General features: G+C 31.5%; 1 protein-coding gene across 2 annotated transcripts in view; it reads right to left on the bottom strand.

Moving 5' to 3' along the window:
* Atrnl1 (attractin like 1) overlaps nt 1-15,484 on the bottom strand; it is a 723,769-nt gene that overhangs the window by 438,249 nt on the left and 270,036 nt on the right. For both annotated transcript variants that reach the window (XM_047554249.1, XM_047554248.1), the window contains exon 24: nt 15,239-15,396. In XM_047554249.1, the coding sequence (XP_047410205.1) occupies nt 15,239-15,396 (158 nt within the window). The remainder of the gene's footprint in view (nt 1-15,238; nt 15,397-15,484) is intronic.

The following is a 15,484-nucleotide window of genomic DNA, read 5'->3' as shown; positions in this document are numbered from 1 at the left end:
GGAAGGCCATATAACTATTTATAAATATGAGGGATAGATCCTCTATTGCACTAATAAACTATCCACCTTACATGCTGAAAGGGTATAGGAAAGTACATATTACCCATGCATTTCACCCTCAAGAGAAATACATTACTCATCTCAATTTAAAAACTATTCATTGAGTTACCTAAAGTGCTGAGGACATAGAAACAAAACAGTTTGTATTACAAAGGTGTTAAAGGTATATATGTGTATATATATATATATTGAAAGGGTTAAATAAGTGAAACAATAATTAAAATAAGCTGTGATAAAGTTAAGAATGCTTTAGTCATAAGAAGAGTAACTTAAAGTAGATAAGTATAAGAGAAGGTGGTATTTGCCTTGCGTTAAAGTCTAAGTAAGAATTAGCAAGGTTAAAGCAAGAAAGAGCATTGAGAAAAAACAAAACAGAATGTAAAGATGACCAACAGAGAGAAATAAATGAAAATGAAGGCAGTCTGGTATGGCAAGAAGTAGAGCAAATCAAGATGAAGAGGATATTTCAATAAAAATAAAAGCACAATACAGGGGAATTTTAACCAATGTAAATGCGTAGGCATAAACTAACACAACTTCTAAAAACAAGAACCAGGCACAGTGGTACATGTCTGTAATCCCAGTGACTTGGGAGTCTGAAGCAGAAGGACTGAAAGTCTGAGGAGGCCAGTCCGAGCAACTTAACAAGGTCCTAAGTAACTAGGGAGACCCTGTCTCTAAATAAATACATAAATAAATAAATAAATAAATAAATAAGGGCTGGGAATGTAGATCAATGGAAAGTGCTCCTGGGTTCAACCTCCATTATCAGGGAAAAAAACTTTTTAAATAAAAAATTTAAAAAGCAAGGAGAAAATCTGATAGTATTGAAAAAAAGAAACAAATCACCAAATATAGTTGGAAATTTCCAAAATACTCTCAGTAATTGATTTTAAAAAAACGCAGAAAGAATATTAAAAAGATATAAAATATTAAACACTATCAATCAAATTTCAACTGACATTTGAAAAATAGCAGTGCACTTAAAAAAACAAACAAACAAACAAAAAACCATGCATGTTGACCACCTGGGCATTCTTGGTAAAATGCACATCCTGATTCAGTAGGTCTGAAGACATACATGAAATTCTACATTTCTGACAAACTCGCAGATGATGTTAATGCTATTGGTTAGTCCTTAGACCACACTTTGAATAGCAAGGTATGGAAGAATTATTTATTTTTCAGTTATTCAAAAAAGGTCTGTATTAGAAATTCTTATTTGCCATTCCAAAATTTAAACTTATATTTTCATGTACTGAGAAGAGTTCACAATTACTTTGTATTTATATAACACTTTATTTTACTTGGATGGATGCCTTAAAATTTATATTTTATAATCAAAGATACCTTGATAGTTGCTATTAATATTGAGGTATTCTTTCTTTTCTTTCTTTTTTTTTTGGTATTAGGGATCAAACCACACTCAACCACATCCCAGGTAATATTTTGTATTTTATTTGGAGACAAGGTCTCACTGAGATGCTTAGTGCCTCACTTTTGCTGAGGTTGGCTTTGAACACATGATCCTCCTGCCTCAGCCTCCTGAGCCGCTGGGATTACAGACATGTTCCACTGTGCCTGACTGAGGTAGTCTTTTAACTAGAAAATTAGCATTCATATTTAACCTATTTCTTCCATTTCATTGACATAAGGGCTCCATGATAATGAAAACAATTTTACTATTAGGACACCTATGCATAATAATTTTTCTAGTTCTAAAACTTACAATAGATGCTCTATCAAAAAGAAAACAATATCAATGATCCCACAGTCTCTAAAAAATCCTTAAAATAAATATGGTTTTTGTATTTCCAAAAATAAAAGTAAAAACACCAGGAAAAGAACTAGCTGAACATTTTTATTTGTTTGGATAAGCCACTCATAATTAATTAAGGAGAATTTCAAGGTGCTTCTTACTTACTTAACCTTTAGTTAATATTTTATTTTCATTTTTGTAGCTTTCTCATGTTTAGAAGGATGAATAAAAAGATTTGTTTCAGAAATATTCATAGTACTTAACCCTATCCAAACTATAGTTCAGTTTCAATTTCAGAAATCCAAGGTTGAATATAGTTATCCAAAATAATTTTCCTAATTTTGAAAAGAATGAAAAACAAACAAAAATATTAAGTACTATTTGATTTTCAATTACAAGAACATCTGAATGTAGGATACAACTCATTATAAAAGATACTGTGGCATAAATAACTAATATTTAAAAAGCTATACATATAATTCTGAAGTTAAAATAATCTGACCCATGATATTACAATGAAAAAATAATTAAGATATTAAAAAAAAAAAACCTGAAAACTCCAGAGCACTTTACTTTAAACCATTTACTCCGTTTGGCACTATTCTGAATAGAGCTGCTATGAACACTCTCCTGCAAGTATTTTGATGCACATGGGTATATGTTTCTGTGAAGCAGACAAACACCTAAGAGTAGGACTGTAGGGTCACATTATCTGCTTATGCTCAGCTTCATTAGATGTTACCAAACAGTTGTATCCATTTGGACCCTGAAGAGCAGTAAGTGGTATGAGAATCTAGTCATTTAAGCACATGGAGTCCTCAGTCCTCTTAGCTTCAGTCATTATGATTGGTGTATAGTGCTATGTCATCCTGGATTTAATTTGCAGCTCAATGAAAAAACTCAAGTTTGTTTTCTCACATACCTATTGGTTATTTTAAGGTACTATTTTTTGAAAGGACTGTTCAGGCATTTTGTCATTTTTTAATTGAGTTGTCTGTTTTACCTTAATTTATAAGAATTATTTATATGCTCTGTGTGTGACTTTTTTTGGACAAAAGTTCAGCATATATGTCTATCATATCTATGATTTATCTTTCAATAACACCAATGTCTTCACATAAACAGATTTTAATATAATTTTAATTCATGAAACTGTACCTTTAAAATCAGCTATTTTTCTGTTTTGTTAAAAATATTTAAAATTCTAAGATTTTGAAGATATTATCCTATAAATTCTCATAGAAACTTCGTTTAGTATTTAAATCAATAATTGATCTGGATCCTGTTTCTTTTATCATACACAGGTGCTGCATTAGTGTGCTGTGTTTCTCGACCATCTACTGTTTTAGTTGGTCAGCTGGTCTATCCTTGTACCATTCAATACAATCTTCTCTGAAAATGACTTTATTTCCCTCTATTCCTAAAGAATATTTTTGCTGGTTGTAGAATTCTGGGTTGATTTTTTTTAATTTCAGCACTTTAAAACTGTTGTGCCACTTCTATCTTTCCAAAGTTAATCTCATAGTAATTCAAATCACTATTCCTCTATACATAAGGCATTGTTCTCTTTAATTGCTTTTAAGATTTTGTCTTTTACTTTAGCTTTCAAAGATTCAGAATGAATATCTATGGAATTATCTTATTTGGGTTAATGTATTTTCTGACTGAATAGGTTTATGTCTTTCACCAAACATTATTTCTTCAAATATTCTTCCACTAAAAACTCTTTCTCCTGTCTTTCTGAGACTCCAATAGCCTGAATGCTAGACCTTTTATTTCAAACAGCTATTATAAGAAAAATGGAATGGTTATACCAATAATAGACAAATAGCTAGAAATGATACCCTGTATATGGCATACTAGAGAGAAAAGAAATTTGTGTATGATAAAATATTCTATGAATTACTTTACATACTAAACAGTGCATTCTAAAATACTCGAACACATCTGTTTCACAGTGGGAATCTACAATTAAAAATACAGTATAATATACAAAGGAAAGAATGTTTCCAAAATTTCAATTTGATAAGAGATTTTCATAATTTTTATGCCCCACATGAGAACAAAGATAACAAAAGTGAACTACTGACTTCATCACTGTCCACACTCTAACTTAAAGAAAGAGAAAACAAAAGAATTGTCTGTTAAATGCTTAATAGAATATGTTATAGTTAGTGGGATCATATTTTCAGCAAATACTCCTGTCCTCGTTGGAGTGAACTATGTTTTTCCACACCATTCATGCTGAACTTGTTGGCTATGTGACCTGCTTTGACAAATGTAGAATGAGTGGATACTTTAAATATTCTTATATCATTTGTCTTGCCTCTATGACCTACCACAAGGAAATCATTTCCTAGGTACCCAAATGGGCCTCTCTATCTGGGTCCCAAAATGAGCATGCATGGAATAGCCCCAGACCCAAGTCATAGTCTAAGCCTTCAAGACTGAAACATAGCCTAAATAGAGCCACTAAGCAAAGCTCAACCTAAATCAAATTAATTTCAGTAGACCTGCAGACCAATAAAGGTAGTGAAAGCTTCTTTTTGTAAAAGAAGAAAGAAAGAAAAATTTGGTTAAAAGAAGAATTGCAAAGGAAAGAGCCTGGCATAAAACTCAGAGGAGAAAAAAGCATAAAATTTCCAAGGATTCAAATAAAATATAGTATTACTAGATAGAAGAATTCAGAGGAGTTTTGGCAAAGCACAAGACATGAGATAAAGTGTGCACAGGGATTGATCCTGTACAGTCTATGGGATATTTGAAGCAGTACAAACTTTATCTTAGAGTTATTACTTGCACCTGAATTAAGAATTATGAAGAGGTTCAATTTGTGTGTTAAAAATATTATGTTGGGCTGCGCACAGTGGTGGCATGCGTGTATACCCATTGGCTAGAGAGGCTGAGAGAAGAAAGGGCTGGGGATGTGGCTCAGCGGTTAAGTGCCCCGGGTTTGACCCCCCCCATACCAAAAAAAAAAAAGAGAAAGAAAAAGAAAATAATATTATGTTGGTTGCAGTAAGGAGAAACCACTGAAGAAAAACAATACTCAGGCAGAGGAATAGTGAAGTGGTGTTACAGTTGCACCAGGGAGGATGCAATGGTTGTCTAAACTACGTTGGTAGTGGGTGGTTACGAAGAATTAAATTCGTTCAACAGATACTTAGTGAACAGAATACAATCAGTGCAATTAATTGGATGTGTGTACTATTGTCTATTAAAGAACAGAAAAACAATTACAACCAAGTCTTTGGATCAAGCAAAAAGATGTAGGAGGTGACATTTTCTGAGACACACAGCTCTGCATAAGCAGGTAAATGAGAAATGCTGGGCTCACAAGAACTGTCTGGGTTGGTAATACTGATTTATCAATAATCCACATAAAATTACCATTGAAGTCACTATTGTAAATGAGAGAACCAAAGAGAGTGCATTGTTAAGAGCTGACTATAGAGGATGCAGCCTTGAGGAGTACAGATATGTAGAGGGATGTCAGAAACAGAAATACTCAAAGAGCAAATAAAAAATGCCAAGAAAAAAAAAAAGGTTGGGAAATTAAAGAAGTGAAAGAAACATTTTAAAAAATGTTGTTAATGGGTTAACTAAGACTGAAGAAATAAACCAAAAATTTGTGTCTAAGTCATCTATGGCCTATTCCCTGGTAGCTTCCAAAGAGCAATTCAGGGGGTGTGTGTGGTGAGGGTGGGAACTAGATTGAAGTAGAAAGAAATTTGTTTTTGAGAGCATAAATAGTAATTACACATTTCCTTCTAGCATGTAGTACAGTGCTTTAACACACTGACATTCAGTTAACACATACTGACTTGAATACAGGGAAACTAAAAAAGAAAAAAAGCAAACAATTTTAACTCAGAAATACCATTAGCAGTTTCATATCTCTCTGTGGGTATTAGAAATTATTTGATCCTTTGGACAGGCCCATCAAATTGTGTGCAAAATAACGAGGTGTACTAATGAAGTGTGAACATCCTCTTTCAGAATATGTTAACAGTGATCTTGATCAAATGACAGTCTTGTTATTTGGGGTATCAATTCTGAATCTGCAAAATTTATTTTTAAATGTCCAATATTTTAAAATAAACACAACTTAGTTTTGATTATCAGAAAAATTATCTATATTCCAATCCTTCATCCAGATGATTACCAATATTTTCTTTCTAAAGCACACATTTGACTATTTACTCTTTGAACATGTTTTTGTTTGGTACAAGCAAACTTTCCAGCTACAATTCCTTTACTCTTCCTGCCACCTTAATCATCCCACACCATCACTATGATATCACATATCCTGTTTCCTGGTCATAAAAAATTATGTTTGCTCCCTAATAAAAACTCTTCACTCGTAGCTAAAAACCAACCCCTCGAGTCCTGCGAATTCCCTCAAGCATCATTCCCTTTGCTGAACTCTCTGGCACCCTTCAAAGTTGTGTTCCAATAGAACTCCTTCTGAGACCCACTCTTGCTTCAGTGTCACCTCTGTAACGATCTCATAGGTGGACATATAGCCTAGACCCATCTACGCATAAATACTATTCACACCCATGTCAGCCAAGGTGAATGATGCAGGGAACATTTTATGAACTAAACAAAACCAAAATATGTCCCTGGGACTCCTTATAAAAAGTCTAGAGAGTCTTTTCACTTCTTTCTGGGGTGACTAAATTAGGATGTGATAAAACCCATCTAAGCTAAAGCAGAATGAAGTCGATAAATATATAGTGAAACAGAACCTAGATGCACAGAAGAAAAGATTGCATTCATCAATTCCACAATTATTTATATAACATATAAAGAATGCAGAAGGATGTGGTTTTATGTGAGAGAGTCAGCGGTAAGGATACTGAGTTCTTGAAATTTCCAAAGACATTTCTCCCAGGGTCCCATTTTCTAAGCCTACAATGTCCCTTTTTACTCCAAAACTAGCTTAAAGTTCAATTTCTTTATCTGCAATGGAAAGAATTCTGACTAATATATTTTATGATATATTTTATAATATATTTTATTTATAATATTTAAAGGTAGAGACTACCTTGTACATTATTTTATTCCCTATCAAATTTCCTTCTTGTGATAGAAATGATAAATATTTGGTTAAAAATGTGGTGAAAAACTTATATGGATGTTAAGTCTCCATCTTTTTGAAAGAACTACTTTATATTAGCCTTTGATGAAAAAAGAGAATGCTGATTAATAACAAATAATATTATGCTTTGTCATTTTGTTCATTATTTGTTGAAATTTACTAAGTTCTATTATTAAGCTAATAAATTTCAATCCACTAATAAAATTAGACCCAGTTGGAGCATGCCAAATGAAACATTTTCCTACTTTTCTACTTATTATTGAAAGTGTAACCTTATTTGCTTAATAGTTTACATATTAGTCTGTTCAAATATACATGGAATCATTATAACTGAAAGTGCTCTCAAGAATTGTAATGGAAAAAATTAAGTCACTACCTCATAAAACTATGAAAATACTGATACTAAATTAAAGCAGAAACTACACAAAATGTTTGGCTTATAAAACATATGTACAAAGATATTTTGTTATACAAAAATGATAATAATTAAAAATTGAATTCCTTATATATATTTTATGCTAGAGCACACAAGACAAAAAGAATTAAATTATAAGTAGAAATGCTGAAGAAACGTGAGGCATTTTCTTTCAGCTACACCCTCTAAGTTCTCTGCCAGTGTGTGGCAACTCTACTGAAATAGATATAAGCATAAATTAAGCAAAAATGATCATGAAAATTAAATGCTAATTTTTATCAGAAATAATATTTTTGTTTGTTAGACTGCTGAAACAACCTTGTGAAAACAAAAGATATTTATTTCTGGATAGAGGATTCTTGGTATTTGATAACCTGATGGGTCTTTTCAATAGGGGTTAGGTTATTTGTACTTTTTAATTTTGGTCACTTTTTAAAATAAGTGCTACCATAGAATGTAGTTAGTAAATATTTATGAGCAGTTTCATATATGGATTGCAAGCTCTCTCATAGTTTGCAGCTTGTGGAATCCATAATAGTACCTGCTTATGAAATCTAAAATGTATAGACATATGCCTACAATCTGCCATTTTTCCCAAAAGCACTTAGAAGCTGAGATACAAACTACTAAATAAAGCAAATTCATAAATAAAAACAAACCCATATGTATAGTAATATTCTTCTCACTTACTAAACTTATGGCTACTATGTTTGTTATATTTAGTATTTAGATTCAAAAAAATATGCAGTATTTCCATGCCCCCCCCAAAATAGAGAACCAAGGAGTGACTTTATCCACCTCCCTGCAAACACAACTAATAAAACAGACTAAACATGAAAAAAAAAAAATGGCTTCCAGACATTGCATATCATGCAGGACAGGACAATGATATTTAAGTGGAGAGGAAACTGAGGCAAGTGCTTTTGGTTTGGAGGTCACATCAAGGAGGATGAACACAGGTACAGTCCAGACATTTCCCAAGTTGGGAAGATGAAGCTGGGACTATGAAGAGGTCAAGGTAGTTAGGATACAAAAAGGACATGGGAAAAGAGTGCTGCCAGAGGGCTCCAGGCACTTGCTGAAGGTTCCCTGGAGTCTTCAGGTGAAGACACTATCAGAGGAAAGGACCATCTGAAGATAGTGGGAAAAGATCCTTAAAATATAGAGCTGAGAACAGTCCATGGCCTACCAGCCAGAGTAGGAAACTGCAATTAACAGGTAATTAGAGTACCCAGAAGGACAAGGCCTCAGTGGAAAGATTAATCCTAGACCAAATGCTGCTGTGTTCTTGAATAACAAATCTTGAAAAGAACAAGTCTTGAAAAGAATAAGTTGTTAGCAAGTAAATTAATTCCATGCTAGCGAAGGAAGAAAAAAACCATAAAAAATCAATTAAAATTTCAGAAAAGAGGAAAGAAGGAAAAAAGAACAAATAACAAAAATAGACAACAAATATTAGGATATTAGATTTAAATTCTGACATATAGATACCTATACATCACATTTGGGAAAACGAGGACCCAATTATATGCTGACCAAGAGAAACCCATTTTAAATATAAAGGTACAAATAAGTTAAAAATAAAAGAATGGAAATGGTATATCATTCTGACAGTAATCAAAAGAAAGAAATGGCTATGTTAATATCTGGCTAAATAAATTTTAGAGCAAAGAATATTACTACAAAGATAAAGGGTCCTTTTCCAATATAAAAAATATCATCAACTCATCAAGAAAACATAAAAATCTTAAATCTACATAACACAGCTTCAAAATTCAAAATAATTTTGAGGTACAAAATTCTTAGAACTAGAAAAATAAATTAAAAAATCCACAATTACAGAGATTTCAATACCCATTCATAACAATTGACAGAACAGACAGAATATCAATCAGGACACAGATGACTTTAACAAATTATCAACCAAGCTGACCTAAATGATAATTATAGACTACCTCATCCAAAAGCAGCAAAATTTATCATGATGACAATGAAGGAAAAGAGAGACAAAAAGGCAATAGGGAAATACTTATGCATGAAGAAAAATATCAAAAAAAATTCATTTTGAATGATTTACCATCTGCTCCCTTAATGTAGAAAGATATAAGAGCAATGACTATGAAAAAGAATCAATTAAGAATTTAAAAAAAACTATAGAGACAAAGAAATTCATTATTTAGTGATAAAGGGGTAAAATCCATCAACAAAGCATAATAATTAAAAATACATATGCACCTAATAGAAAACCTACATATAAAAACCAAATATCAATATGTTTGAAGGGAGAGACAGATAGCAATAAAATATTAGTAGATTGTAATATCACACTTTCTACAATAGACCATTCAGACATGAAATCATAGGGGAACACTGGATTAGAACTACCCTTTAGACCCAGTGAACTTATTAACAGGCACATGCAGAGAATTCCATAACAACATCAGAAGGTGCATTCTTCTCCAGCTCACACAGAGCAGCCTCCAAGGTAGATTAAATGTTATGCCACGAAACAAGTCTTTTTAACAAATTTAAGATTCAAATCATATCAAGGCTTATTTTCAACAGCACAGTGATATGAAATTAGAAATCAATAACAGAAAAAAAAACTGAAAATTACACAAATACAGAAAGTGAACAACACATTCTTGAGTAGCCAAGGGGTCAAGGAAGAAATCTAAATGAAAGTCAAAAGTTAGCCTGAGAAAAGTGAAAATATCAAAATATCACACCAAAACTTTTGGGATGCAGTAAACATAGTTCAAAAAGGGAAGCATACAGAGATACAGACTTAGCAATGACTTTTGGATACCAAATGCACACAGAATTAAAACAGAAAATATTATGTGGGACTTCATCAAACTAAAAAGCTCCTCAGAGCAAAAGAAGCAAACGACGAAATGAAAAGGCAACCTACAAAATGAGGGAAAGGAAGAAAATATTTGCAAACTATCTATCCAACAAGGACTTAGCTTACAAGATATAAAGACAAACATGCAACTAAATAACAAAACAAATAACCCAATTAAGAAAAATGAATGAATAAGCATTTCTCTCAAGAAGATAGACAGATGGTAAACAGGTATATGAAATGGTGTCCAACTCACTAATCATCAGGGAAAGGCAACTCAAAATCACAATGAGCTATCACCTCAGGATGGCTGATATCAAAAGATGAGGGCTGGTAACAATGTGGAAAATAGGGAACTTATGCAAACTAATGATAGAAATCTATCTTGGTATACCTAATATGGTGATTCCCCAAAAAATTAAAATTAGAACTACCATATGATCCATCAATCCCACTACTGGTAGATATCTGAAGGATATGAAACCAGTGTGTTGAAGAAACATCTGAACCTAAGCGTTCATGGACAGATGAGTGCAAACCTAAATGTGGATAAAATTACACTACATATGGTATGTCTGTATATCTGTATGTACACACGCATGCGCACAAACACACACGCACATATGCAGAAATATTAGCCTTTACAAAGAAGGAAATTCTTTTATAACAACATGAATAAACCTGAAAAATATATGAGATAAATAAACCAGTTCCAGAAAGACAAATATTTCAAATATTTCATATCACCTACATGTAATAGAGAAATATTACACATACTGAAATAGAAAACAGACTGGTGGTTCTCCTTGCTGGTGGTTGTGAGGGGGAATAAGGAGACATTGGTCAAATGGTACAAACGTTCAACAGTAAGATGAACAGTTTCTATAGATCTAATGTACTCACTGATGCCTATAAGTTGCATACTGGAAATTTGCTAAGAGAAGAGATCGTAAGTCTTCTTACCATACACATATACAAAAGACTAACTATGCAAGGTGATTGGTATGTTAATTAACTTGATTTGAAGAATTACTACACAAGGTACACTTATATTAAAACACCATATTGTTCACTTTAAGTATGTAAAAAAAATTTGTCAAGTATACCCAAAAAAGTTGATACAGATCCTTGAAGAAAATATCAGAAATTATACTGTGATATATAACTGACCTTAAGATAGGTATGGTTTAGAAAAAAAAAGAACTGAGGAAAATAAAACTGACATATTTGATTGCATTATTATTTATAATCCACTTGAACAAAATAAAATAAAATGAAAGCAAAAGACAAAAAAAACTTGTGAATATGATCATCTTCTACAAACTATCGTCAAAGGTTAATATATTGAAGATGCAAAACATGAACACTTGATATGGAAATATCTAGGCAAAGAACATAATAAATGCAAACACAAAAAAACCACAAGTAATAAAAAATTCTGGTCACGTTAAACTTCAATTAGTAATCTGAGAACTAAGAACAAAAACAAAAGATTCTAACTTTAAAACACAAGATTGGTAATTAAATATTTAATCAAAATTTAGGCTTTATTTTTGTCAAAACACTATGGTATGTCTTGGAAAAGATATTTATAATACGATATCTGATGAATTGATATCCATCATGTTCTAAGAATTAAATCAGTTAGAAAAGGAGAATCACAAAAATGTGCAAAAGTTTTGAACAATAACTTCATTAAAAGTGATCTGAGGAGCTAGGGTTGTGGCTCAGTGGTATAGCATTTGCCTAGCATGTGTGGGGTACTAGGTTCGATCCTCAGCACCACATATAAATAAATGAATAAAATAAAGAACTATCAACATCTAAAAAAAATTTTAAGAAAATATTTTTTAAAAAGTGATCTGAATAGTCAATGAGTGTAATATTTTCTGAAAACCACATTCAATGTGCAATAAAAATTAAAACTTTACCTTACACTGTACCAACTACATAAATAGAATGGGTAAAATGAAAAAGATGAGTAACACTAACCATTGATGAGAATACTTGGAGAGATTAGAACTCTTAATAAAAAATGGAGGTAGTTCAAAGTGGAACAATCACTGTGGCAACATTTTAGCAGTTTCTGATGAAGCTGAAATATAAGACTACCCTATCCTGTGCATACTCAGCAGCTAGACTACTAAGTAAACAGCCAAAGAAAATGAGTGTATTTTCCCACCAAAAGACATGAACAATACAAGTTTTTATAGCAATTTATCAAATCAGTCAAAATTCAAAACAACCTAAATGCTCAACACTTGACTACAAAAATGTACTACATTCTTACTGTAGGAATATTTTTAAAAAATAGAATTCTATACATATAACATGAATGATTTCACATATACAATAATGAAAGTAATAAACCTTCCTTCTAGCAGAGTACGCACTATATGATACCATTCATATTAAGTTCAAAATCAGACAAAAATCATACATGCTTCTAGGGACAATGGTAGTTCCAGGACAGGATGATAACCAGCAATCAATGTGTGAGAGAGGCTTCTGGGACGCCTGAGCCATCTACATCTTGATTTGTGTGATGGTTATATGGGTAAGTAAAAGTTCATCAAGCTCCATGCTAAGAGTTACATGCTTTATTATATCCCTCAGGACTAACATAATATTACATTCCTCCAGGACCAATATAATTTAACTGAATGTTTTTGATAGTAAATATTAAAAATATAAAAGTGCAATGAGATAGTCCTTAAAAAGTAAACATAAAAAATAATGTATATTCCACATTCTACTATACTACCATATTATGAAGAGTCAAGAATATTGGAATGGAAATGTGGAATCCTGATTATTCTAAGAACACCATTCCAGTTTTCTCACAAGTAAGATAAAATAGAAAAAAAAAAAAAAAAAACCATGAAAGGCCAATTTTCTTACGTTTTCACAAAGCTATTTGAGTTATTTTTAACACCAGGTTGTTAAACTCTACACAGCAATACTTTCAGGTCTACCCTTTAGAGCTTTAAGATGAGAATCTGTCAGTATTCAATATTAAATACTAAAGAAAGGAAAGTTGAAAAAAATGAAGTATGGTAAAATTGGTACATTTCTAAAATTAATTATGTTGACATTTATTGACTTTCAATTACAGAGGTAGAATTTTAATTTAAAAAAAAGAATCTAAGAATCTTCCTAGAATTCTTATGTGCTAGGAGTTTCTTTTCTCTAAAAGTCCTACTAAAATTTGAGATACAACAAAACTGAAGACATGATCCTTTGCACCTTAGAAATTCCCAAGAAGAATATTCAAAATCATAATAACTTATTCTTTTCATGGGATAAAATGTTCAAGTAACATAAAATTAATTTTTAAAATGTCAATTAAATAATATTTTATGTATAATAACTGCTTGAATATTATGTTCTTTTAAGTAAACATTACATACTTTATTATATTCCTCAGGACTAATATAATATTATTATATTTCTCAAAACTACTAGAATAATAAAGGATAGGAATTAGGTTTTACATATCTTGGTCATCCCAATTATTTTCCATGTTGTATTATTTTGGAAGGGTATATTCAAATTTCATTTTACAAATTCTAGTTTGGTCTCCAAAGAGATTATTAATGTATTCTCAAAAGAAAATCCAACTTAAAAAGTTAATTTCTAACCATTAAATATTTATGTATATTGTAAAGTAAATACATAAATTGACTTTGAAGTATAATTGGAGGGGCTGGGGTTATAGCTCAGTGGTAGAGTGCTTGCTTAGCACATGTGAGGCACTGGGTTTGCTCTTCAGCACCACATATAAGCAAATAAATAAAAGTATCATGTCCATCTACAACTAAAAAATATTTTATTTAAAAAATGTCTAATTGGATAGCCAAAAAATAAAATCTGGAAAAAATTAAGATGAATCCTTCTTCCCTTCAATCATAAATTGAATAAACTAAGCAAAATCTGATCAATATTTGTAGATGAATTCTAGAAAATAAAATATATATCCTCAATATTAAGTTTTTGAAAGATTTCATGGAAATATTTCTGATATTCTTCTGACTATATCAGCATCTAAGTCAATCACTATATAATTCTGAAAAAAAACTCTCAATTTCCATAACTAAGTTTACTGAATAGTAATTTATACTAATTTTTTAACATTAACATTGTAACATTTAGGTGCTACATCAACTTTACAAATGAAAAGAATGTTTTCCAATACATATGTGATTTTAAAAATCATTCACCCTCCCATAAATGATCACATAGAAATAAGCACAAATGAAACATGGAAGTACTTCTATTCACAGTGCATGAGCTATCTCTTGTTAACATGAAAGAGGAAAGAATGGTCTGTAAATCTTTAAAAGATTTTCCAACCTAACAACCTAGAAAAGGGGTTGGCACATGTGATAAACTAATGTGAGTCAATCTAATCAATCAGTCATAAAGAAATGAATGAACTGACAAACCCCAATATCAACATTTCTTTCATGAAAGCACAAAGTAAGAACACAAGCCTTGACAATTTATAGATAGAAAGAACATTTAAATGTTTCCTGGAAATAAATCGGAATCTGTCAACAGCCTACCTCTCACCATAATAAAAGTGAAACACATGAAACAGTACAGATGAAGAAATCAATTACTAGTGGTTGTGGGTCTTAAAGAAGTAACTCTCCAATCCTGCTCACCATAAATCTTAAATGAAAGATTAAATTATGTTTAACATATGCTACAGCAAAAATAAATTACTAAAAATAACTAATAATTTCAAATGAAGTTTTACAAAGAGGGAATCTAACCTCAATTAAAGTAATTAATCAAAAACCCAAACATCATAGATGTTCCAGTTTTCCTACATTCACTGAAAATTTCAGTACATTCTTTTGTTGGCTCAACATTATTGGTATGAGTGTTTTCATGGAGGCATTCATCATCACAGACAATCACAGACCATCTTTTACTTGCATTAGTATTGTTCAAGACAATACTATACCCTCATCTTGGACAAAAAGAGGACTCTTTTGTAATGAAAATATTCAGAGGTCATTGGAAATAAAAACTGTTAACACTCACCTGTATTTTAATAGGCCAGGAAAAGTTGCTGACATATACATAGAATGTAATGTTAGGATTGCTTCTAAAGTTAAATTTTTCATAGGAAAAACTATCTCTGTATTCCTTTATATTACTCTTGGAAACTATAGGAGTCTCTTCTCCAGATATTGTTCCAGCTAAAACATAAATAATAACAAATTTTAAAAAGTCATATTAGGAAATAGGAATCTTTATTAATTTGCAGACACATAATATACTTAATTT

Source organism: Sciurus carolinensis, chromosome 5, assembly GCF_902686445.1.
Source record: "Sciurus carolinensis chromosome 5, mSciCar1.2, whole genome shotgun sequence".
Taxonomy (NCBI): Eukaryota; Metazoa; Chordata; class Mammalia; order Rodentia; family Sciuridae; genus Sciurus; species Sciurus carolinensis.
The sequence above is the reverse complement of the archived record's forward strand: the minus strand, read 5'-3'. Positions and strand labels throughout refer to the sequence as shown.